Here is a 27,117-nt window from a genome sequence, read left to right as displayed (position 1 = left end):
TTCTGTGGGCAGCCAGGTTTTCCTGTGTCTGCCTGTTTCCACAGCTAGTTTGTGGTCACTGAGCCTGTACTTGGTCAGGATCTCTCTCTCTCTCTCTCTCTCTCTCTCTCTCTCTCTCTCTCTCTCTCTCTCTCTCTCTCTCTCTCTCTCTCTCTCTCTCTCTCTCTCTCTCTCTCTCTCTCTCTCTCTCTCTCTCTCTCACTCTCTCTCTCACACATACACACCACACAAGCTCTGCCATAAAGAAACTCACAGCAACATTATAGATGGCCATGCCCACAGCTCGGTGGTCATTGATCTTCTCTGTGGAGATGGACTTGGTCTCATAGGCCAGGAAGATGCCGAGCAGCAGCAGTAAGCCTTTATAACCATACACTACACCTGCAGAGATGGACAAGATGGCAGCCGTGAGGAATGATGGAACTGTTTATACTGCAGCTCATCAGTCAGCATGTCAAAATGGTTACAGTGAGGTCACACAGTACAAAGTCCCAAAGTTTCACTTAAGACCATACCAATGATTGCACATGTTTGAACTCTAACCATAGACTCTCTATACTTGAAGGAACAGTGATTAGGATTTAGTGGCATCTAGTGTTGAGGTTCTAGGGGTGAGACAGATTTTAATAAACTGAATACCCCTCCTCTTCCACCTTCCCTTCGTGTTTTATGGTTGCCAAGAAACACACAAAAAACATGAAAAGTCCCCTTTAGAGCCAGTGTGTGGTTTCTACATGGCAGTGCAACATAGGAGGCTCCATGGAAGGGGTCCCGTTCCCTATGTACATATAAAAAGCAAGGTAAGGTAACAACATGCACTTATTGAAACATTAGTATAATATGTATTTTCTGCCAAATCTGTTCAGCTAGGTGTTACTAATTTCTACACTCTTCACCTTTAAATATACCTCTGACCTTTTTCAAATCACACCATATGTATGACCTATTTACTAGCTTCCAAGACGCTTGTGTCAGTTCATGTCACAGTGCTTGGACCTAAGTAAAGATGCTAGACTTGTCTGAGATCCATCAGGGAACACTTTGCCACATTTATTCACTACTATGGTTGGCTTTTAAAAAACTGTTTCAAATGTAACAGGAGTCACCATTTTATACAGATAAATACACAGTTCATTTATTAGGGATTCAGGTGCTGTTGTCCCCTTGTTTTGAAGAAGAAAAGAAAAATTAGAAGAATGTTAAAAACAAAAACGGGAAAAAAAACATTGAAGGGTATCGTTTAAAAAATGACTATACCAGTACCAATCCAAGTACCCTTAAAGTGATACTGATACCAACTGAGTACTTCATTAGATAGCTATTCCACATTTAGGTCTGTGTCTTTTATCAGGTGTAACAGGTGTGTAGTGTAGACACACTTTAGAGCGTTTAGGTGACATCTTGGCTGCTGAACTTTTCAGCGTGCTAACTCAAATTCACCACGACTTCACCACCACAGACATGTTGTAGCTGCTGTGGCAGTGGGCCAATCACGTCACATTAAATCCAAGAATGCCTGTGTTGATTGGCTGTGAGCAAGTCCATACAAAAAGTCATATTTTCTAGCTCTGGGTGCAAAAAGGATAGATTGCAGCTATCATGATGTTTCCATAATACTTGGTATCCATTTATTTTTGGTCGGTACCTTAAAGTTATCGAGTATCGATACCCAGCCCTAATTACTGGCATGGAGACATACAAATATTGATGCATGATTTGGTTGGTATTCCATTTACCTAGCCAGGTGTTCATCTTTTCTGAGCTGCAGTGCTCCAGTAATGGCTGGATCAAAACATCCAGGTCTCCTTTTGGGGCTTCTCTGGTGAATTTCTGCTCACACAACATGAACACACAGTTGAAGAACAGCAACACACAACTCCACGCACAAACATAAAATCAATTTCAACACATATTATGAAGTATACTTCATTCATTCAATCATTTTCCATATCGCTTATCGTATATTTGAAAACTTTTTCAATTTAGCTAAAATGGAGTTACTCATGGGAGTGTATTTTACGGAAAGCGACGGCTGCCAATACTAAAATAAAATCATCTGATCAAAATGAAATCTCATTTCCATCTGAGTATTGGGTTGAAATAAATACAACATTAGAATTAAATATTTTAAATGTAGTTTGCATTCATATTTACTGCACAATATTATTTGGTATGTTTGCCAAATTGAAAATGAATAGTGTTGAAACAATTCTTTGATTAATTGATTAGTTCATGGAAAGATATTAATTTTCAAAAAAAATGAAAATGCAAAATAGTTGTCAGGGTCCAGCTTCTTAGGCGTGATTTTTTTTGTTTCCATTTTTATGGGGACTATTGTGTGGCATTTTAATAAATTAAAAAATAAGTCAATAAGTCAAGCAACTGACTTTTCATTTTCAAATGAGCAGACACTGGACTTTTGGAATTGAACTGAACCATTATGAAACAGACATTTCCTTTGTAATGAAATAAAACCTTTGACCTTGGACCTTTGACTTAAGATTTCTCAAAATGTGCTTTAGAAAAAACTAAAATTTTCATTTTCATTAGAAATGTGCTAAATAGTATGTTATGTGCAAATAGTATATGATGTGATATGGTGAAATCTCTAGTCTCTGTTACATTTTTTTTTACCTATTTCATTTTTTGTATAATGCTTAAACTTAAAGCCTTAAATAGTATTGTTTATTTTACCTACCTCGTTGTTTTTGTATTTTGATTTATATCCAGTGGATGCTGTAACAGTAAAATTGGAAAACTACTCTCTCATTCTCTGTCTAACTGTATTTTGAAATATTAATTTTGTTGTCAATCAATTGTTAATCCTAACAGTGAAAGCAAAAGGCTTCCATGATTTTCATTTTTCAAACCCAGTTTAACATTATTTGCAGGTCAAACTCATAAATGCTAGACTTTGGCAGGAATTTAAATGAAACATTTTTTGATGGGAATATGAATGGATGACCATACCTCCACTGTGATATGTAACGGATCCACAATCTGCCAGATCATGAGAGACAGGACATCGATGCCAAGCAGAATGCCAACAGTAGTGTAGAGTTTCCATGGCTCCAGGTGCTGCTGGGAAATGGGGGTGGTGGTTACTATAGAAGCATGACAAAGGGATCAGAAAAAGGCACAAATCCTCTCTTTTTGATTTTGAGAGGGAAGGATTTATGAAGCCATAAATAGACCAGCCCAAGCTGGACGAGAAAACAATGATCCATCACTAACTGAGGCCAATTCAATCTGCCCTCAAAGCACTGGGCCATGACAGGGAAAGAGACAAAGAGGCCATACTGATGAGAGCACACAGCTCCCTGACTCAGTCAATAAATATGTTTTGGATTTTGTGGAAACAGGTCCAACACTATAAAGTGGTTATTGATTTTGTAGCATTATTCCACAAGATCAAACCGTTTTGGTTATTCAGCTGAAGTGAATATGAAGAAAGGTACAAAAGCAGCAGTGGAAACTGATCCTCCTCTTCTACAAGACAATGCTCTCCATTGTTTATCTGCATAATCACAGCTACAGTTACATTAGTTATACTTATCCTATGCCATATTCTCTCTCTATCTGTCCTTTGTCAGTGTGTGTAAAACATCAAGTGTTGAGCATTCAGCTCAATGAATTATCATCTTATCTACTTTAAATAGACCTAATCTGTCCTACTTATTTCTACAGCCTCTTATCCATTCTACAAGCATGGTAGTGCTTATGAGAAAGCAGTGCCATGGCCAGGGGTGTCATAGTGGGGGGAATGGGTGAACAAACTGCAGTGCCTTCAAGGCGTACTAGCTTACTATTCCTTGGAACATCATCCACATTGGAAAGATCTACAATGCACCATTTTATATCCAATGCTAGCACTTAATGTCAACGCAGAGTAGTGTGACTAAGTGAATTCATGTTGTCTCACAGAGCATGTTGTTTTTCACTTGCTTATAGCAGTTCCTCCTTTCACCTTATTCTGTATCATAACAGAACAAAACTACAGTAAAGTTAAATGTGTTCAGAATGATCACACACACTACATTATCTGTTATTTGGTATATTTTGTCTCTGAAATCAAATCAGTAGTGTACAAAACTGCAGCATGAGAGAGTGTGCTACACACAGCTGCCTCCCTTTCTCCTGCACATCAGTGAGAGGTGGAGTTTTACTGATAATGATTCACTTATTTAACAGTGTGAATCATTGAAAGGGAACAATGGTCTCATCCTGGGCCACGTGACTCAGACATCATGTAACTGCAGTGGTGGAAAGTAACAAAGTACATTTACTCAAGTTCTGCACTTAAGTACAATTGTGAGGTACTTGTACTTTACTTGAGTATTTCAATTTGATATTGCTTTCTACTTCCACTCCACTACATATCAGAGGGAAACATTGTACTTTCTACTCCACTACATTTATTTGACAGCTTTAGTTACTTTTCAAATGAAGACTTGATACAATGGATAATATAAAACAATTTTAAAATACAAGGTGGAACCAGTGGTTTCCAACCTTTTTGGCATTTGATATCATACAAAAAGCAGTGTGTAGTGTCTCATGATTTTTCCCTCAAAATAGAATTAGAACGTACCAAGGAAAAAAGAAAGTTTGCACATTGTAGCAAATGAAAAATAATAATAATGATAATGTTTATGTTTTTATTTTTTGTTGGATCATACCGTTTTGTGTATTATGAGTAATGTGTTTCTGATTGTCTTCTTTACACTCATAGGTTGAGACTTAAGATGATGATGACTATGTGTTTTGTTATTAAACCAGTATTTGCAAAGGGAGCTACAGTGTCCGGGCTTTCTTCTTTCTTTTGTACTCTGGTTCAGTACCTGGTTAAATGTTTTGTTCCAGATGTGCACACACCTCTTTATCTCTCCAAACTTCCTACTGTACATAGGGTTGTTTCAATAAATGTTAAAGTGATCCATTTCTTACCCAGGTTAACAATGCACGTGCACCCCTCGGGCATCCACATGATGTAAAAGAAAATGTGATTCATCAGACCAGGCCACCTTCTTCCATTGCTCCCCAGTTCAATTCTGATGATCACATACCCACTGTAGGCGCTTTTGGCAGTGGACAGGGTCCCATGCATGGGTAAGGTGCCCATTCTGACTCTGCTGCCCCATACGCAGCAAGCTGTGATGCACTGTTGTTTCGTCACATATCACAGCTAGACTGAACTTTTTCAGCAAGTTGTGTTACAGTAGCTCTTCTGAGGAATCTGACCAAACAGGCTAGAGTCATCTAGCCATTTATATTTGGTCCTTGTTGAAGTCGCTCAGATCCTAATACTTGCCCATTTTTTTCTGCTTCCAACACATCAACTTCAAGAGCTGACTGTTCATTTGCTGCCTAATATATCCCACCTCTTGACAGGTGCTATTTTGACAAGATGATACATATTTCACTTTGCCTTTCGGTGGTTTTAATGTTCTGGTTTACATATCTATACGGGAAAACAACAACCGTAAAGAGATAAATCCTGCTGGACCTGGTAAAGAACCTTAAGGCAGCAAATGTTCAGATGTGTGCTGTCAAGACAGCAGTATGCAGTTTGGAAAAAACGTTTCTACACTTTAAAAAAAAAAAAAAAAAGCATTTAGGCCTGTGGTTATTGGGATTGTACGGATCAAAGTTGTTGTTTTTTCAGGAGAGGCTGAAAAACTAAATGTTTGAAATACACTGGGGCACTGCCAGATTACAGGGAGCTGTTAATAATAGAGACCAGAAATGGACAAAGAGACTCAAGTGCATCTTTAAGCATGGTTGTAGGTAAAATATTAACAGAACTGAACAAGGGTTTCATACTGCCGCCAGGTCAGTGAGGTCTTACACTACTTAAAACTGTCAAGAATTGATTGCTAAAAAATGTAAGTGGTGAGGGAAGTAGAAGAGGGGATAATACTTTAATTACATCACTCATAATAGTACTTTTATGGTAATACTTAAACTACATTGAGCTGTTAGTACTCAGTGATGTCACTGATCTCATGCAGAGGATATGAGGCTGCTATTTTGTCTTTGATGTTATTATCTGGAGGGTCCATAGTGCAGACAAATGTGTGGCCATGTTTAGATAAAGTTGCTTGGATGTTCATGAAAGTTGGTGGGATCATTGCTCTCATCATTCTGGACAGAATAAATTGGGTGTGGCAAGTAGGCTCTATAGCACCCCCTACCAGTTTTTGATTTGCTAGGGGTCTTTGAAAATTCACACAACTTGATTCATACCTCAAAAGTGGCAAAACTTTATATCTGATATGGGACTCTGGTTGGAAGTGGCAAAATAGCTCAAGAGTGCCCCCTAGAAAATTTCAAACTCAAAGCCTTTAAATGTGATGTGTATGTACAAAATTTGGTAGGCAAATCTAACATCTGAAATTTGGTATACAACATCTGAAGACCTTTGCAATGCTAAATTATGAAGCTTTTGTGTATTTGTGGAATGTTATTGATATACTGTGTAAAATTATGCCAAAAACATGTTTGGGGTATTGAACAGGAAGTTGTTGTAATACCACTTTACATGCCCCAAATCCTATATGGATAAGTATAAGTCAGCCTCCAAATGACATGACATTTACATAATGGGGTCTACACATGATATACAGCAACATGACATAGTGTGTTTTCACTAGCACAATTTAGTGGACAGAGGAAGTTATAGTTACCTCCTACATTCAATGTCCAATATTCATGAAAATGTTTATACATGTCAGTTCCTTCTGATAACTGTATGCCTTCATTAATATTTCACTTGTGTAGGATTGTCTATGGGCAAAAGGAGGCGAAGCCTAAATGACACCAAGTTCATTAAACGTGTACACAATTTCAAATATGTCATCTCCAGCACCATGTACTGCATAAAGGAAATTATATTTACTCATTGACACAGTGTCCAATAATCCTGAAAATCCAGAGCTGTGTCTACAGACCTCTAGTAGCAATACCATGGCTACTGCACCAACCAACGTGCATGAGGTGCAAGTTTATAGCTTCTTGCAGCTTTAGTTTAAATTAGAAATCTGGGGGAAAATAAAGAGGTGCTTAAGTCCATTAGCAGCCACAAGCTGGTGCTTGTTTCCCGTTGACTCATTTTGTGGCTGTAACTATTCAACTAAATGTAGCTATTCAAAATAGGAGTGTCTGGGAGTCATTTCTTTATATTTACCATACATATATTTTCAGATATTGTTTTTTCTAAGTCAAGGAGAGAGTTACATCCAGGTACCTTCTGTTTTGCCTCATCTAGAGATTTTTGCTGCACATTTTCCTTTGTTTACGTTGTTTTATTCACTATGATAGAGTGTGTGGTTGTGGTGAGCAGAAGGTTTACATTGGAGATGTCTTTATTATTTATTTGTTAGAGAAAAGCAGTAGATTACTAAGCCTTTTTCCAACTTGCTTCTTCACTTTCAACAATCTCTACCTTTGTCGAGCAATTTGCAGGAGAAAACACAAGCAGCCTGAGCTGGCTAGTCACAGTTCTTGGCGTCTCCATGTGGTTTCTCAATAGCTGCTGTAGTACCAATGTGATTACATTTTTGAGAGGGTGAAAGCTATGGGGTAGGCTGTGGCACAGCTACAGCAGGCCTCCACCCCTAGTATGATCCATATGTTGACATTAAACATACAAAAACATGGTCAGTCAAAGTAATTAAGGATGTCATAAGCATATGCTAGCCCGTGCTAGAGAGAGGGCTTCAGCAGCTGCATGTGGGTATTAAGTGACTTCAAATGATCTCAGTCAGTTTTGACATAGCCCTCGAAAAAATAATCCCTTCTGATAGGCTTTCTCCAACTGAGGATGTTTATAAATATTCAGTAATGGACTGTATCTCTGCCAGGAGGATTCTTGATTTTGCCTCGCAGCAGGAGTGTCTGCTCTAACACGTCCTGCTTCACATGTCCTTTTACATAAAGTAGACAGGAGAGGCAGAAAGGGAGAAGATGGAGAACTCGAGGAGACCCGCTTCCACTTGGACCAACTGGATGTTCACTGTTCACTTGATAAATAGATGCAATGCTCAGTGGCAAACAGCAGGAAAACTATGTCTCTGTGGACCAACTATGGAAGCATGGAAGAGAGAGCATTTAAAAACACAACACTCAATTGAGAAATACATCATCTCTGGCCATGGAGCTCACCCTTGAAGGAGATGATGATTAAGTAAAGCCTAACCCCCCATGGCTTGGCAAAGGCACCCAGAGTGGAAAATAAATCCACAGCTTCCCTGTTACATTTACCTTCCTCTTATCCTTCTTTTCATCCTTCTTGGTAAAGACTGTGTGGACCCACCAGATCTTGGTGAACATGCTGCCATAAGCAAGGCTGAAACCCAGACCGAGCAGCCACAGGCGGAACTAGCAGAGAAGAAAAGAAATGAAAGACTCCATAATGAATCTGATTATGTCAAATGAACCGAATCAGCTCCTCAGTCATTAAGCCTTGTTTTAGTTTAATAGTCTGTCAGAAATGACCTTGAAATGAAATACCCTCAGTGTCTCTCTGCCTCTTACCATATATTCTGTAATACAGCAGTAAATCTCCCTTTACTGAGATGGAACAAGTATCAGACAACTGGCAACAGGAGGAAAGGTAAGACTTTTAATCAAAGAATAATTCAAGTTGGGGAAGATAATAATCTTTTTAAATAGGAGAATGACATTAGCATTTTATTATCCAGCCCACTGAAACCAGAGGGACTAGTGAGACTCCAACCAAAGACTTGAAATGACAGACTTAACTTTGCAGTCTCAGCTAACCTGTTGATTTGTTAAAATTGTTGAAAAAGTGCAAGTACTTTCATTGGTCTGAACCATTGGTGGTACATAAGCTTAGCTTAGCATAAAGACTGGAAGCAGCCTGGCTTTGTCCAAAGTAAAAACAAAGAACCACCTAGCAACACCTCTAGCTCACAAGGTGTATAATGTTTGTTTAATTTGTACACAAACAGAACTGGAAATAACTATTTGTGGTTAAACGTGTGGTGTGCTGGAACTAGAGCAGTGAATGCTGAAGTCATTAGGTGACCAGAAACATCTCCAGTGCCTGTTAGATGTGTTAGCAGCAGGTAAGCCAACAGCTTGAAAAATAAAATAGTGTTTCAGCCATTTATATCTTTACAGTCTTCCTTCCTCTAGTTTAAAGAACCTTTAAATATACTATGGAATTCCTTTTGCTCGTTTAACAAACCAAACAAAAATGCCCTCTACACATGAGCTCACTAGCAGCAGTCTCTTCATATAGTATGTATCAGTTGCTCTGGAGTTTGAAGTAGTAGACAGGCTTACATCACCTACAAACTGTACATTACAACCTGTTGTTGAAGTGTCCTACACTGTAAATGTTAAGTGCTAAACTGACACCGTGGTAAACTGTTAATAGAGAAATCAGCTTACAAAGCAACATGATCACTGTATCTACACATCTTTGTGTATGATTTCAATCATTTCAATCCCATTTTAGTAATGGCAAAATAAAAAAATACCATTAATAAACAAACTACACTTTTCATTCATTGCAACTTTTTTTGTTAGAGCACTATTGAAAATCAAATATAGACATCTGTGACTGTTTTTAACATTATATGAACAATGAATCAAACTGAATATTGTGACAATCATTATTTGCAGCCCTTTCCATAGAAAAACTGATGTTGAATTTTGGTAGTTTGAATCAATGATGTTCATAGTGCACCTGGCAGACGACAGGGAACTGCCTCCTGTGGACATGTAGACCATCAATACCCAGAGGGAAGACAGCAGCTAGAGCCATCATACAACCCACTGCAGTCATGTTGTTAAGGTAGGGCTGAGAGTTCTGAATGTACCTGAAGCAAAAAGTAGAAACACACATTCAGGGAGATATACATAAACATTTACATAAACAAACACTAACAGCAGACTCATACCATAGTGAAACTAATGGAAAACTGTCTGGAAAAGAGGTCAGTCTTTCATATATAGCGCCAAATCACAACAAAAGTCATTTCACTGCACTTTTCACGTTTAATTAGGAGAAATATAGTATTTTTAAACGTTGACCCTCAAAGCAGGGAAAAGAAGGCCGCATTTGAACGGTGCATTCGAAGGAGCCTTCGGGGTTCGAATTGGGACAGCCTTCGTGCGGCATTGTGACGTAATCGGCCTTCAAATGTTTCCTTCGAAGGAAAAGCTATTGTCTCACATCTGAATTTCTAAGAGCTTTCACCTGTTACTGTAGGTGTCATTTTAACTGATCACTTATCTCACTCTTTAACTGACACTTTAACAGCTTTTAGCACTCACTCTTCAACTGACTCTGACTGCTTTCAGTGCATTCAGTAATGTAACCGTTTTCAAATCAAAGTTTTTAGACTGATCTCATACACCTCTCTTATTTCACTGCTCTTTAAAAATTCACTTGAAACTGACTTGAGATAAGCTAATCCATCACAAAGAACATCATATTTGCTTATATTATTGTCAAAGTTTTGATGCTTCCGCTGTAAATGTAAAAAAAGTCAGCATTGTATTTATCATACAGCAACAAATTCCCTTCCATAGTAATAAAAAAAGTCTTCAAAAGACTGTCATAGTAAAATGAATGGAAAACAATGGCTGCCTTGGGAACAGGTACGACTAATTCGTATTGGAGGTAGGATATACACTTTATAGATAAGATACTGTTTATGAATTTTTGTTTTCAAAGCAACAAGATAGTCACTCAACTGTCTCATTAACTGAAATTATTAATAATTCTATTGCTCACACTTTGACATTGCTTTTACCCTTTAGATGTTGACACTTCAGTTGAATTTCAACTGACCAACTACTTTCTGGTCTTATACTACAGCTGCCATTTAACTGCTGTCAGTGTTTACATACCAACTGACACTTCGGCTGCTTTTAGTGGACACACCTGGACTATCTCCAGCACTTCCACTTCAACTGAAAATGTAACCTTTTCATTAATCACTTACAGCTGTGGTAATGAGCCACTACCACTGCCATCACCACTGAGCTCAGTGGTAAAGAAACTACTCTCATTTTGGAGAATTGACCTTCTCCAAAATGTTAGTGAAGACATTTCAGCTAAGGGTCACAGTGAAAAAAGAAAATGAATTGGCATGTTAAAATATACACACATACACTCACAAGCACACACTATCACAGAAGGATATTAAAGGCTCTGTCTCCCAGTGCACATACAGACAGACATACAAAGCTCCTCATTGTCATCCTCCTGCTGTCAGTCAGACTATCACCCAGTCAAGAATACTAGCTGTCTGTCAGGAATTGCTAAAGAATGTTCACCTGGTAGGTCGAGACTGTCTGTGCATAGGTTTGTTGGTGCTCACAGTCAGTGTACAGTGGGTCTGATTAAAAGTAGAGTTTGTGAGCTATTAAACCAAAGCAATAAGCTGAAAGCCACTGAAATCATTCCTTAAAGCTGAAGGTAAGACCTGTGAGTTGGTGATAATTCTCTGTGAGCCATTGTTCATATAAATATACTGATTAGTGCACCTTGAAAAATGAACTTGATCTTGATCTCTGCAGACATGTAGTAAAGGTGAGCCTTTGTACCTGACATTGCTGTTGTAGATGTTGAAGGTGAGGCAAACAATTCCCAGGAGGATGCCCAACCCAGCAAAGACAGACACTGACACAAAGAGTTTTTGGGATAGGTAGCGAAACTCCTCTATGACCACTGTCTGGTCTGCAGGTGGTCCAGAGCCTGGAAAACACAGAGGTGAATGAAGAGACTGTAGGGAGAGGACAGAGTACGATAGCTGAGTAAGAGAGTGAAGGAAAACTTGTAAGTTATTCATTTTCTAAACTGCTTAGCCTCTCTGGAGGGTCTGGGGAGTACCTAGAGAGAATCCACACAGACAACATGCAAACTCCATACAGAAGGGCCCCAGCTGGCCGGGCTGGTTTCGAACCCAGAACCCTCTTGCAGTGAGGCGACAGTGCTAACCATTGCACCACCATGCCACTCACTTGTAAGTTAGTAGAGCAGAAAAGACAAATGCATTGCCAATGTTGCTCTGACTACTGGGCTAACTATCAGCACAGTGTCCAGTCAGGCTTCAGCCCCCGATGTCCCATTAATGTTACTGGTGAATCATACACAGTCACTGAGTGTGTGGCTCCATTACCAAGGTTCATTTAACATTCAGATCACAATCAGCACTAACGGGGGCAGAGGCACAGCTCAGCACTTTTTACATCTTGGTTCATTTCATACATCAACTTCTACTTTGCATTACTCATGAACCATTCCTCGATTTTACAAAGCACATGGCTCAGTCAAACGAGATCATACAAACCTTAAAAAGGCAGGCTGATGTTTTGCCGTTACGTGTAAAATGAAAGTATACACTGGTCAGCTCAATGTCCATTTATAGATTTTTCATTTTGAAAACATATTCAAGAACTGTCAGATATTAAAGTACCTGCATGAAAGGCACAAGGCAGCTATTTCTACAATTAAAGAGGATTATGAATCACTGCTTGAAGCTGAGCAGGATCTTATAAACAAAAGTACAGAAAATACTCCAGAAGACAATGGGCCTCTGCAATATTTTTTCTTTTAAGTTTAAGTTTTTTCTTAAATTTGCTCTTAAGAAAGGTCCGAAGATTCATGATGTGTTCTTAAACCATAGAATTGTTCACGCATTTTCTTAAAATGATGAATCCCATCCTCCTCGTAAATTGAAAGTGTGTGCTAGATGATCCTAACAAGCATAGGTAAACACCCCAACAATTAGCATACAAGGGAAGGACATTGCAAGGCAGTGTGCACACAGAAATTTGACAAGAAGTGAAGAATTCCCAAAAGAAAGTCTCAAAAGGCTGGAGCACCGGAACCCAAACGTAGAAAACCCTCAATAGTTCTGAAGTGAGGTACTGCTACATGAAGTGAACAGCAAATTAACTGCTATATGTAGAAGTGTCAGTAATGGATACAAAATAACATTAAAAAAATATGCATGGGATGCTATTACTCATTCAGTGAACACTGTATCTGGAGAAGGGAATGCAGCTGATGAAGTAAAAAGATGACTTGATTAATTAAATAAATGTAAGGCCAAAAAAACATTGCCAAAAAAGAGAGACACTGCCCACTGGAGAGTTTTCTGGAGCTGGACCAGTCCATAGAGGCCTTTACTGAGCATTTGGACACAGCAAAACTTTGAACAGGGACACGAGTGATTTTTCTTCAACACCCTTTTCAAAATAACTAATATAACATTAAGTCCATCCTTATTGATAACAAACTTCTTCCATCAGTGTCATCCTGTAAATACGAGGCAATCGTTCTTTCTGACCATTCTACTGTGTCCATGGCAGTTTATTTTAAAGGCCGTGTTGGATCACGTCTTCCATGGAGACTCAATACAAGCCTCCTCTCTGATCAGGATTTTGTTCGTTTTATTGTTTGTCAAATAGACCTGTTTGTTAGCCTAAACAAAACTCCTGATGTTTCAGCTTCTGTTGTATGGGAAAGCCTGAAAGCTTACATCAGGGGGGAAATAATATCTTATGCAGCATATCAGAGAAAAGTTAGGGCTGACCAACTCTCTAGGCTATCTCAGCGTATATCTCAGCTTGATGGGGTATATGCTACTAATCCATCCCCAGATGTGTATAAGGAACGTTTGTCCGCACAAGCTGAATTTGATATCCTTATGACACAGTCCTCCGCTGAACTCCTACTTAGAACCAGATCAACCTATTTTGAACATGGCGATAAAGCTAGTAAATTACTTGCACATCAACTGCGCCAGGCAGCCTCTTCCCATCAAATCCCTCAGATACAAACAGACCTGGGCAAAACATCTGACCCATTACCGATTAATAATGCTTTCAAAGACTTCTACATGTCACTTTACGCAACCGAACAAAGAAAATGGAGAATTAGCTGAAGATAAATTAGATCAGCCTATCACAGCAGAGGAGCTCAATTCAGCGGTCCTGACATTGCAAAGTGGTAAATGCCCAGGACCTGACGGGTATCCCACTGAGTTAGTGTTTTGGCCCCAGCTCTTCCCCTTGCTATTAGAAATGTATAATGAATCATTTGAAAATGGCCTTCTTCCTCAGACTCTCAATCAGGCATCTATTTCTCTCATTCTGAAAAAAGACAAGGACCCCTTAGCCTGTGCCTCTTTCCGTCCTATAAGTTTACTAAATGTTGATTTTAAAATATTGTCTAAACTTCTGGCTCTCCGTCTTGACTCTATTCTCCCAAATATCATCTCACCAGACCAAACAGGCTTTATATGCAATAGACACTCTTTCTCTAACCTTAGACAGGTATTTATTACCATTTACAATCCCTCCTTCTCTCACACGGAAGAAGCGTTGGTATCGATGGATGCTGAAAAAGCTTTTGATAGAGTGGAGTGGAACTATCTGTTCTACACTCTGGGAAAATTTGGGTTTGGGAAGAAATATATATCCTGGATTAAACTGCTCTACTCCTCCCCACAAGCCTCAATTAGAACCAATAACATTCAATCTGGGTACTTTCCTCTCCATCGCTCTACAAGACAAGGGTGTCCTCTAAGTCCTCTTCTATTCGCAATTGCCATTGAACCCCTTGCTGTGGCACTTCGTTGTAACCCTGATTTCTTTGGCATACATAGAAACGGTATTGAATTAAGGGTTTCTCTGTATGCTGATGATCTTCTCCTCTTTCTTTCCAACCTCTCTGTTTCTATTCCTGCCTCCCTGGTCTGTCTACAGTCCTTTGGTCAAATATCTGGCTATAAATTAAATCTTACTAAGAGCGAGATATTCCCTATCAATACAGCTGCTCAGACATTCCCTTTACACAACCTGCCTTTCAAAGTAGCCCATCAGAGCTTTAAATATCTTGGGATTCATGTCACTCACAAACTCAAAGACCTTTTCAAGGCAAATTTTGCTCCTTTGCTATCTAAAACTCATGAGGACTTTGAACATTGGTGTCTTCTCAACTTGTCTCTGGCTGTTCGTGTCAATTCTGTGAAGATGACTACTCTCCCGCGTTTCTTATATCTGTCTGTCCCCATTTTCCTCCCTCAATCTTTTTTCCGTAAACTGGACAGTATGATTTTAGAATTCATTTGGAATAAAAAGGTCCCTAGGTTGCGTAAACAATATTTACAGAGATCCAAACCACTTGGGGGGTTGGCTCTTCTCAATATGACATTCTATTACTGGGCCGCTAATATTCGAATTCTAAAATTCTGGCTCCAATATGAAACTTTGGATCCCGCGACCACTTGGGTAACCATGGAGGCACTTTCTACTAAACCAGTTTCATTGAAGGCTGTAGTCCATTCCTCTACTTCATCCTCTACTTCTCCGTACAGTAAGAATGTGCTTGTGAGAACTTCTCTTAGAATTTGGGCTCAATTCAAACGCTGTTTTGGTTTACAATCTTTCTCCATTCAAGCTCCAATAGCCAATAATCATACTTTCCCTCCATCTCTTGTAGACAATGCTTTTTCAATTTGGTCCAATCAAGGCTTAGTATCATTTCAGGATTTATATATGAACAACACCTTTGCATCCTTCCAACAGCTCTCAGAACAGTTTTCACTCCCTAAACATCATTTATTTAGGTACCTACAAGTTCGTAGTTTTGCTCGCACAACCTTCCCAAACTTCTCCAATTTGCCCAACGAGCCACCTCTTGATAGGTTTTTCAAATCTAGTTATTCATTGAAAGGCTAAATTTCAGATATTTATAATCAAATTCTCTCTCTTCGTTCAGATCCACTGGACCTGATAAGAGCCTTGTGGCAATAGGATTTGGGGGAGGAGTTATCTGATGTTTTGTGGGACGAAATTCTTAGTTGTGTGCATAAATCTTCAATATGTGCGCGTCATGGCCTTATTCAGTGCAAAATTCTGCAACGCACGTATTACACTAAAGAGAGGCTAGCTAATATCTACAAAGAAATATCTCCAGAATGCGATCGATGTAAGCAAACCCCAGCCAATCTAATTCATATGTTATGGCTCTGCCCATCTCTGTGTAACTACTGGACGGACATTTTTAAAACTATTTCAGACGTAGTTGATGAGAGGATTGAGCCGAATGCTCTCACCGCATTGTTTGGTGTCTCCTCCTTTGTACCTGCCCTATCACAATCTAATAGAGATGTTATTGCCTTTGTCACCTTATTAGCGAGAAGACTAATTTTGACTAAATGGAAGTTAAGAACTCCCCCTTGTCATGCACGCTGGTTGGCGGATGTTCTTTATTTCCTTCAACTGGAAAAAATTAGACTCTCTACAAGGAGTTCTCCTCAAAAGTTTTGGAAAGTATGGGGCCCATTTTTTCTATATTTTGAGAGTATTAGTTTTTCACATATTCCTGACTAAGACTAGACTGGCCTAAACCTGGCTATATGTGGTATTTTGTACTCTATTGGGGTGTCTGCCTATTGTATTGTAATGTTTTGCTGAATTTGGATAATGTATATGTGTCTGTGTTTTTGTATTTAATCCTCATTACTGCCTGTGGAGGGTTGTTGTGTTTTGGTTTGATTTGTTGTTGTTTATTTTATTTTGTGTATGTAAGGAAATAAATAAACAAACTTGGGGGGGGGGGGGGGGGGGGGGGGAGTAGGCTGCACACTGTATGATGCTTTAAGAATAATCATATTATATTGGGTGTCTGTGCTATTGGAGAAAGCAAATCATATGCTCCACCCTTCATATCAAAGCAAGTTAGAAGATAACAAATACAAGCAACAATAGTAGGCTAGGCAGCTAGCAAGTAAGATACTTTAAAGTAATCTTATCGATATCAACATTTATCAATCAATCAATCTTTATTTGTATACATACATAGAGCAGGTCTAAACCCTACTTTTCAGGTTTAATTTTAAAGAGACCCAACATTCCCACATGAGCAGCACTTGGCGACAGTGGCAAGAAAAAACTCCCTTTAAACAGGAAGAAACCTCAGAACCAGACTCAAAGTGGGAGAACATCTGCCTCGACTGGTTGGGGTAGAACATTTAGATAAAAGAATAGTTAAATAATTGTATTAAACAGAAATATCTAAATTAGAGATAATCAACATGCAGAGCAAAGTGCATTGCCTTTAAATAACCTGACTATTTCTAACCTGATGTACAACAGTTGTAACACTTAGGGCGTACTCACACTAGGTAATCGTACCGTGCCCAAGCACGTTTGCCCCCTAAAATCCGGATTACTTGGCTAATGTGAGTGCAAGTGTACCGTGCTTCAGTACGGTACACTTCCCTGGCACGGTACGGTTGGAAGAGGTGTGCTTAGGCACAGTACACTTGGTAAAAGGCAACACTAGCTGAACCCTGGTCATTTCACAAGCAACACTAAATGCAACGTGGAGACATTATGTATGTATGTATGGGTTCCCAATCCAACCATTTTTTGTGTATTATTTTATCATTATTAAGGCAAAAGAACTCAATTTATGTCCATCAACATTATAATGAAAAGACTAAAGGCTTAATATTAGTTTGCATCCAGCGTGCTGCGTGGACTTCATTACATCTGCTGCACCGCTGCTACCACAATTATGAAATGCTAAGTTTATTGTCAGTGACTGTGACCTTCATAAAAGTAATATTTTACTAATCTGCATTATATAAACTAACGAAGTTCATTAAAGTCATTCGGCGACTTCTAAGTCATTAAACTAAGTCTTACTTTTACTGGAGTAAAGAGTTGAATCAGGACGTCTGCTTTTACACAAGTATCTAGTACTGCATACTACACAGGCATGACTCAGAAGAACAAGCTTGCACTTTTTAATCATAGTGCGTTGTGTTAATTGATCGGCTGTGTTGTGTTTTACCGGCACACAGCACGCTAACACACACCTGTTCATGTTTTATGAGAGTAAACTGTCTATATGTTTCTGCGCAATGTGTCGGAGGCAACCATGCTTGAGTACGGTACGGTTGGGATAATGTGAGTGCAGGCTAGCGGGGGACAGGGGAGGGGGCACATCCGTGCTTCAGCACGGTACGGAACAACTGGCCCTAGTGTGAGTGATCCCTTATTCTCTTAAAAAGAGACTTGAGACTTAACTCAGACTGGAACTAAAAGAATTGAAACTTGACTTGGACTTGCATAAATTGACTTGTAATGATCTCTGGCCTGCACACATTAAACAATATTACTGTAAAACACAAAGTAACTTGTACTTTTAGTAGTTTATTTATCAAGTACTTCAACACTTTTACTTGAATGGGATTGTCAAATGGCAACTCTTACTTTTATTTGAGTAATTTTACATGCAAGTAATTGTACTTGAACTTTTCAGTACTCTACCCACTACTGATGTTGCCTGCTTAACAGTGTTTTTAGAGCATCTGAAGCTTAAGCAGTGACTAAGGACCTCCAGGCGATGATGTGTAAGATCTGACAGTCCTTGCCTGGTTGAATAAGATGTTAATAGCAGCCATGTTACCATTACAGTAAGCTTTGTTTGCCTCAGAAAAATGTTGCTATGGTGCATGCTGGTTTGTATGCAGTTCCTAGTGTCACATGTCAGAGTCTGATGCAGCAGACGACTTTGAGAATCTTACTTCAAAAGATAAGTGTTTCCTGTTCATACAGAAGCTATATTTGATTCATGCCATACTCACAAAAACTGCAGATGGAAGCAATGGCAGAGTAAGAGATCTTTTAAAACAAAAAGATCTTTCATTATCATCAAGCAAAGCAGACCTGGAGGCTTACTGCTGTTTGCATTACAGTAATCTCCACATTAACTAACTACAGTAGGTCTGCAACATCAGCTATATTTAGTGGTCAGCTACATCATGCTGTTCACTTATCCAGGGCCGATTCTAGGGTCAGACCTTTAGGGGGCCTCTGCCCCTAATGAGAATTTGACAAACAATGCCCTGTAAGTGTTCAGACCTCCTGCTAAATTACTCATTTCAGTGGATAACATAAATTACAACAAGAAATATTAATACATAGTAGAGTGGTCTACTATGATGAATAATAATAATGGTTCAGAATAAACAATCACAGATTTCTACAGAAAGGACCTTAAGATAGTTATTGAACCCTGACGGAAACACAATATTAATGACAGAACTCCAAAATACATTAAACCTGTTCAAATAAAACCATTTAAACCTGTAGCACAAGTGTTTGTCCCATTTCTAACAGACAGGCTTGAGCACCCCTAAAAAGGGTAAAAAATCAGGTTACATTCTAAGATTACATTTTACCATTTGTTGATATTATAGACTGCATGATGTTACATGTTACATGCTTTTAATGCTGACAAGATCTGTCTGGTTTGGAGATAAATATATCATTTACAAACCTTAACTTTTTCTCAATTTCAAATTTTCCTTCAATAAAACACTCAGTTTGGGTTTTTTTAGGCTGTTATAATACATGTGCCTAACACATTCAATTCAAATCTGTTAGACAACCATATCTTGTATACAAGGCTGACATGTACTTGTGTACGAGTGGACATTTAGGTGTAATGGGGATTTATTCTCAGGGGTCAATGAAGAACTACAGAGATTTCAAATTTCAGATTTCCCAGAGGACGTTTTTGTGGTGCAGTCATGTATCAGTGCAAAGAGCTATGTGATGCAGAATATAGATCAGAAGGTGTTGTAATTGGATACACTCTCAGACAATCAAATCATTGGTCTCATACCTCTGAAAAAGTTCAGCCAACGACAATGAAGCATGACAACACCAGCTCAACAAATAAAAACATTTTTCTTCAAAAAATCATAATGTTGTCTGGATGGATCAGAGTGAAACAACATGAACACACAGTACAACAACATATCTGCAGCCAGAAGCAGATGCTGGTGCAAAGTCCAACATACTACACAGATGTGCCAAGCTAATTTCCAGGTCAGAAATAGTCAGAGTGCTGCTTGCATTGGTTAATGTGCTGCCATGAAATAACAGATCTTGGAGTCAGTATGCAAGAATCTTTTTTAGTCATGGGGAAAAGAAAAATGTGACTAGAATACATTACTATCTGGTCTTTAGGTAGTCTGTCTAGATGACACACTGTCCAAATTCATCTTTACCTTGAAACAACATAATGTTTGCAGTAGGTTATGTCAACCAAAGTGTATTTCCTGTTTCCTCCTGCATGTTTTTCCATTAAATGATTCTCACACTGTTTATCATTGTAATGTCATGTCAATAAAGGAAAGTGCTCTGCAGTGAAAAACTAAGAAGCCAGAATTATAACTCTGAAAGGTTAGGCTCTGTGCATATGAGTGGGTGTAGGTGCTTGCCGAAGGCAGATAGAGACTATACAAGTGCATGTGTGTGGGTTAGACAGAAAGAATATGTGGTGTGTGTGTGTGTATGTGTGTGTGTAAGACAGTGTCCTTTGGGAAAATGTGTTCTCCAACACTAATACCTCTCCCTGCCCTTGATGGTGGAATCGGGACAGTACGTTACCATGGCAACTGGCGCCTTAATGGTTACCACGGCAATATGAGAGAGAGAGAGGCAGCGATGCAGCAGTGGTTGTCAAGGAGACTGAAAGAATGAGGGAGGTGAAGAGGGAAGACTGTGAACAAATACTGGTAAGTGAGACAGGAGGAGGCAAGACATGAGGGGCTAAAGAGAGAAAAAGAAATACAAACAGGCAAGAAATTAACTTTGAGAGGTGGTGGAGAAATGGTTTGTATAGAGGGGAAGGGGAAGAGGAGTTGTGACCTACAACCAACTGCTGGTCACCTTGAGAAGGTCTAATTCTGCCATGTCACTCTTCTCGCTATTTGTGGTGTTTACTGCCAAGAAGAACACTGCTAACCACCACCAGCAGCAGGGAGGAAGGAGGACATCTTGCCTAGGGGTCATTGCTACTGGCTGTCACGTAGATGATACTGGCTTTTTGTACCACTCGGTTTGTCCACTGCCTGGAAGCATCTGCTGACTTCCACACACAGTCCAGATGGCCCAGACAGCCTCACTAGAGACAGCATGACCACAGGGTCAAACATCAAAAACACAAGAGGTCAACACTTCCTCCAGCCCTCCCTTGGGTCTTGTCATATCAAAGTGAGAGACCACTTGGCTGACCTTGCTGTTGGTTAGCTTGGTTACAAAAATGCATTCCTGGCACCCAGCCAGTAACATAACACTGCTTATAGCATTTCAATGACAGTAGAACAAAATTGACGTCAAACAACTACCAGGGGACATTACAGCTCGGCTCATGTCTTCACAGCTGAGATGCCGGCAGACACTTAAGAGTCAGCAGATTAGTTTTCAGAGGATTGGTGGGGACATGTATTGCTGTTATTAAGCGATTAAAGAAAGCAACACCCACTGTAAACCTATGTTAAGACAGTTTCAAGCCTGTGAAAGCTGACTGACATTGTGTACTGGAGTGAATAGAAACCAGTGGCTGCCCAGAGCACCACTCAATACGCTTTGGAAGATGATTAGCAGTTATTTAAAACTTACATGATTTGAAGGGAGAAAATAAAAGGACTACTGTAAATAGTCATCATGAACAAATAAAGCCCAGTGGAGGGGGTGCACAGTCACTTCTACTTTGCTGTTCCTTTGTTCGGTGGTAAACTACTCTCCATGACATTCCTTGCACATGTTTCACAGTAAAAGCTTTCCAGTGGTTAAAAGGACATAAAACCTTATCTTTCTTGATAGGCTTTCAATGTAGAACAACTGCAAGGAAATCTTCACTGACGCTAATTTAAAAGAACTGCAAAGTAAAATCAACTGGAAATATTGAGTGATAGAAAACAGTTTTTGTGCTCTCAAAGGAAATTTGAGGCAGCAGAGAGGTTATACTCACTGAATTTATGAAGACAACATGCAAACACAGAGACACTTTTGAGTTTGCATCAAAAGCAAATAAAAACATGGAGTAGAAAACAGAAAGGCTTCCTACTAAAATATGATTAAGTATACTATAAAAACAGGAAATTAGAAAATGACTGCCTGTTAAGATAAAGGTGCAGTTTCACTACAGCTGTGGTAAATCATGATCATCATTTGAGAAAGTACAGTACTTATTTAGTTATTTAAATCAAAAGTTATGATTTGTAATAAAGATACTTAAGAGCAACTTTACATTGTCAAAAAAAAATTCTGTAATCAAACGTGTCCCCATGAGGAAATAAAGGATGCTCTGTTAGGGGGTGGATGTGTTATTACTGTAATAGCTATCATGGTAAATTCAGTATAATAATAATAATAATAATACATAATAATAATGTACATTTCCACAGCACTACATCCATCAAAACAACAGACTCATGACATCATGTTGCATTTCATTGCTAGTAGAAAACAAACAAGGAATCAGGCATCTGGTAATCAACCAGATGGAATAAGTGCTATCATCCATGCTGACTTGCTGTCTTGATAAATTCAGTATAATGCCTCTTTCCACAGCACTAATTCCATCAGTGTAGCATGAGTCTTTTTTTCTCCAGTATGAGCAAGCTATGAATGAAATACAACAGTTACTACCTAGGTCTATATAGGCAGACTTTTAATTAAAAAAAAACCGTGTTGAGTTTTGTTGGAGTTGATTAGTGTGTGAATATATATTTCAGAAAAACGAAATCGTGAAAATAACATGACCCTGTTATTGCACTGACAGAATTAGTGTGGTGGAAATGGCCTACATTTATTTGAGACTCGGATATTATTTGAATACAGGTTTTTATATGGAAATTGTATAGCAGAGGTCACTAGCAGGGGGATTGTGGCCCCGGATCCGGATCCAAATCTCAATATTTCATCAGTTACAGGACCTGTAACTGATGAAATATTGAGAATTGTTCAATTTTTTCTGAGCGTTTCTATTTTAAGGGGCACAGCTTCTCCATCTATTACGGTAAAAGTGGAGCGGCCCTCAGAAACTCACAGACCACTGTGCATAGCCAATCTTCTCATGTGATGCTAATCAGCCAATCAAATCAGAGACTCGACTGTCAGTGAGATACACACGGAGGAAAGAGGAGAGACAGAGAGGTGGCAGATAAGAGGCAGCATAACAAGGTGTAAATGCAATTAATATGTGTTGAGATATTTTGTTATAAAGTTATTAGATAAGAAATTAAGTTTAAAAGTAAAAAGGGATTCTTTTTTATTTTTCCTAAAACTAAGCAGGACAATCAAAAGCTTTCTGTAATGCACTTTATTCTTTTTTTATTTATTATTGATTTGAATCCCACAAGTTCAGTATAAATACTAATAAATGAATTCCATTGTATTTATTTGACAGTCTACAATCTAGTCACTAGACACAGATACTGATGGAACTACAATGCTACTTCAAGCTACTGAAAAATAACACAAACATTATGATGTTCAGGAGGAACACAAATTGGACCTCAGTGAATTGTTATTGAATCCCCCTGTTATATAGTATAACTGTCTTTAATACAAGCCTGTATAAATGAAAGTCTTAAGGCTGATTTATGCTTCTACGTAACCTCCACGCCGTAACTACGCCGGTGCCCCGACACCGTTGTGCACCTTTCAAAGTTCTGCGTCTCTCCATCGTGTCGTGTTTTGTCGCGGTGTCTCTAGTCCCTTCCTAGGTATGACACAGACAATTTCACACTATATTTTCTGTGTAATGGCCACTTCTTATTTTTTTCCTATTACAAGTATTTTAAAAAACTTGCTCCACAGCAGATTGTGCTACTTATTTCAAGTGAAAATGTGCTTGAAACAAGTGAAAGTTGTTTAAAAACAAGTTACTTTTTGGTGATGAGTCTTATTTTAAGTGTAATGAGATTTATTTTGACTAGAAGATTTTGAGTTTCTGCAGTGTTTTGTTGTAATGCACATGATTGTCACACATCATTCTATTTATTAATTATTACTCTGTATATTTTTTTGCTACCAAGCAAACCAATCACAGCCCTTGTGGTCTGCGTTGCCTCGACGCGTAGTTACATTTCTGGGGAGGTGCAGGTCAGGGGACGGTTAGGGGTTCACACAGAGAGCTCTGTGTAGGTACGCCGTCGGCTTGACGTCGACCCAACGTAGAAGCATAAATCTTTATAAATCAGTCTTTAGTCTCTCTACAGTTGAAGTAAGTAACAGTTTCAGCCACATCTTGAGAATTTTTGGTACATATGATTTGTAACAAATGGGTTAAATGGATATTTCAAAATCCTGGTAAGGTCCTTATAATAACATCCTTGTTATCAGCTATTATTTTTTACTGTAAACATGTTATTTCTGGAATACTGCCTCCACTCTGTCAGCCAGTCAGTAACCAGTGTGTCACCTTATTCAGTTCTGGAACAGTCACCCTGCTCCTCCCACCTCACTCTTAGCATTAACCAATGCAATGTTGAAACTACAGGAAATCCAATCAGTGGTCTCTGCGACAAGGAAACAAAAAAAAAAAAAAAACCCTGAAGGTTGATTCTCTGCCACTCTTCTCCTTCTCCACCTCCTCCTACACTTCACTGACTATTGCATCATTTTTTGTTTTCCACTTCACATACTTGCACCATCCTCCACAGTTTTAGGAGCATTAGTTAGATCTGCATCTTGTCAGTGTTCAGGGAGGCAGAACTGATATGGATGCTCACATCGCTCCACATACTGATTAGGGAACACAATTTCATTCCTCAAAGTCAAGGTCATAGGGCCCAATCTCATTACACCACCACCCAGATTGCTTTCCCCTGTTTTGTTTAGACTGTCAACTAGCATCTTCTATTTATTGCACTGCTGTCATGGATTTGAACTCGTTCTCATGTTTAATTAGTAAATGGAATGAAATCTTTGCTCCACAGCACATTGGCCCATCACCATGCTTAACTGTGTCCCTGTTCACTGCGGAATCACTTGGATATCTGGTGAGCTGTGAAAAGTAAGAGGGAGAGCTGTTGTTCCCAAAAGCTAAATAAAACCGATTGATTGATGAACATTCACAGTCAACCTTGTATGTAGAGAGTAGGAGGGAGATAGACAGAGAGAGGGCAATAAAGGAGGAAGGAAAGAGGAATTAGAAGGGGAGGCTGCAGGGTCAAAGAAAACAGGAGATTAGAAGGTAGAAGGAGTGCAACAGACTGTGATAAAGAGAAAAATTAAGGGGCTGTTGAAGATGAATGTTCCTCACCTATCCACTTGTCATTCCCATACCAGGACAGATTGCCTTTAGTGCTGTCGTAGTATCCAATCTTCTTATAACTCCCTCCTGTGAGAGGGAGAGAGAGAGAGGGGGGGGAAGAGAAGGTCACACTATCTCTAAAGAATTCAACAGGTAGGGCTGACTATCCAACCTCAGTACTAAAAGAGACCAAATACTTATAATTATCAAAACTAGCATCACATGTCTGGTCATATCTGTTACCATGCTTACTTATTCTTTGGCCAAACAGCTTTTATTCTTTTTTAGACTATTTTAGTTCAATTTAACATTTGAGAAGTTTGGCCTTTTTTGTTAAATATAAAAAAGGGGGCTTGTAAAAAAACGTCTTCATAGTTCTCAAAGTAAGGTATCAAAAAGTAGAATTTAAGTAGTGGTACAAAAACTTAGGTCACGTCAACATGTCATCAGCACTAGTGTTTCAAATTGTTAAACAATAACCAAACCTGGTAATATATGTATCATATGATTCAATACAATATTTAATCAGTCAAATTTTATATAAATGAATCATTCATTCTCTTCCCAACAGTGAGATGAGTAGATGCATATCAATCTCATGTTTAGCCTAGTTTAGCATGAGAACAGAAAGCAAGAGGAAACAGCTAGCTTGACAGTCTGAAGTTCAAAAATACAACTACTAGCACCTCTAAAGGTCACTGATTAACAAGTTGCATCTCAGTTGTTTAATCTGTATACAAACAGAAATGTATATTATATGTGTGTGTGTGTGTGTGTGTGTGTGTGTGTGTGCGTGTGTGTGTGTGTGTGTTTGCCAGATACAGTCAGTGAGCACAGATTTTGGTGTCTATAAAGGCACCAAACCTGACAAACTGATGCCCTGCGTCCTTGTCATTCCGCTTCACGAACCAATACACTTTATGAGATATTTCATTAATGAAATCCAGGCCAGAGGAATGCAAGCCTCTTTTAGGGAAGGAAAAAACCAACCATGTGAGAAACAGGCCTGTCATCAGCTGTAGCACATTCCTGTGGCTTGCTGTAATAACACTTTAATATCCCAGTGCAGTGGCACAGAGGCAAAGCCCAGGGGCATCCACCACCACCCACTGGACTACACTCCTAATTGTCAAGTAATAATTAGGCAGTCAACTACAATGCCCCACTTAGATGCACTTATTATGCTCTACAGCAAAGGCTGAGGCATAAAAACTACTGTAAGACTCTCCCATCTACTCGTTCTTAGTAAGCCACACATTCAGTAAGTGCTCATTACAGGGGTGCTATATTTCTAACACTAACAAAAGGACTGCCTTTTATTTCCTCTGGCACCACCCTGAGTTTGTCATTTTAGTTATTAGTGAAATATCTCCACAGCAATAACATAGATTGCCATGTATCACACAGCAGGATTTTGAGGAGGCCTGAGCACCAGCACTAGCACTAGCAGGCTGAGGATAATAATAAAAATCCAAACATTTATATGGACTGTACTTATATAGCGCCTTTCTAGTCTTTTCGACCTTTTTAATGGTGAGATTAAAAACATTTGCAATCAATTAAACAAGGTCTGAGATAAGGCCTTTGAACAGCTGTAGTGGAGATAAAAAAATCTTATTTAAAGGACTTTTGCAGATTGTTACAAGTGTAAGGTGCATTATAAGAACATGACATGTTTCTTATTTCAGTTGTGACTAATAGAGTGTAGAGCAATAACCTATTCTGTAAGAGAGTATCAATATTGTGTGACTTCAGGGTTAAAATAGATCAAATGTAAAGTGGCAGTATCTATAGTAAATAGTCTATTCTACTTTGTAAATATATAATTATCATATGCAGTATGCAGCACTGTAAAAGGTTTCCCCATATAGATATTTTATAGATGGATCATTTTGGTATTTATGGAAATAACCATAAATACAAAAGTTAGATACAATCACAAATACTAAAAAGTAAATTATAAAGAGTAGAAACAATTCTAATATATAAATATAAATTAAATA

At 38.8% G+C, this 27,117-nt stretch overlaps 1 protein-coding gene across 1 annotated transcript in view; it reads right to left on the bottom strand.

Annotated features, from left to right (window-relative positions):
• The window catches only part of gabbr1b (gamma-aminobutyric acid (GABA) B receptor, 1b), a 117,233-nt gene that overhangs the window by 13,155 nt on the left and 76,961 nt on the right, over window positions 1–27,117 (bottom strand). Inside the window, exons 9-15 of the mRNA XM_062435621.1 lie at window positions 25,124–25,201; window positions 11,584–11,734; window positions 9,716–9,848; window positions 8,263–8,379; window positions 2,971–3,078; window positions 1,737–1,830; window positions 254–381 (exon numbers count right to left, since the gene is read on the bottom strand). Coding sequence (XP_062291605.1) covers window positions 254–381; window positions 1,737–1,830; window positions 2,971–3,078; window positions 8,263–8,379; window positions 9,716–9,848; window positions 11,584–11,734; window positions 25,124–25,201 — 809 coding nt within the window. The remainder of the gene's footprint in view (window positions 1–253; window positions 382–1,736; window positions 1,831–2,970; window positions 3,079–8,262; window positions 8,380–9,715; window positions 9,849–11,583; window positions 11,735–25,123; window positions 25,202–27,117) is intronic.

This window comes from Scomber scombrus, chromosome 16, assembly GCF_963691925.1.
Source record: "Scomber scombrus chromosome 16, fScoSco1.1, whole genome shotgun sequence".
Classification (NCBI taxonomy): domain Eukaryota; kingdom Metazoa; phylum Chordata; class Actinopteri; order Scombriformes; family Scombridae; genus Scomber; species Scomber scombrus.
Note: the sequence above shows the minus strand (reverse complement) of the source record. Positions and strands in the feature narration are given on the sequence as shown.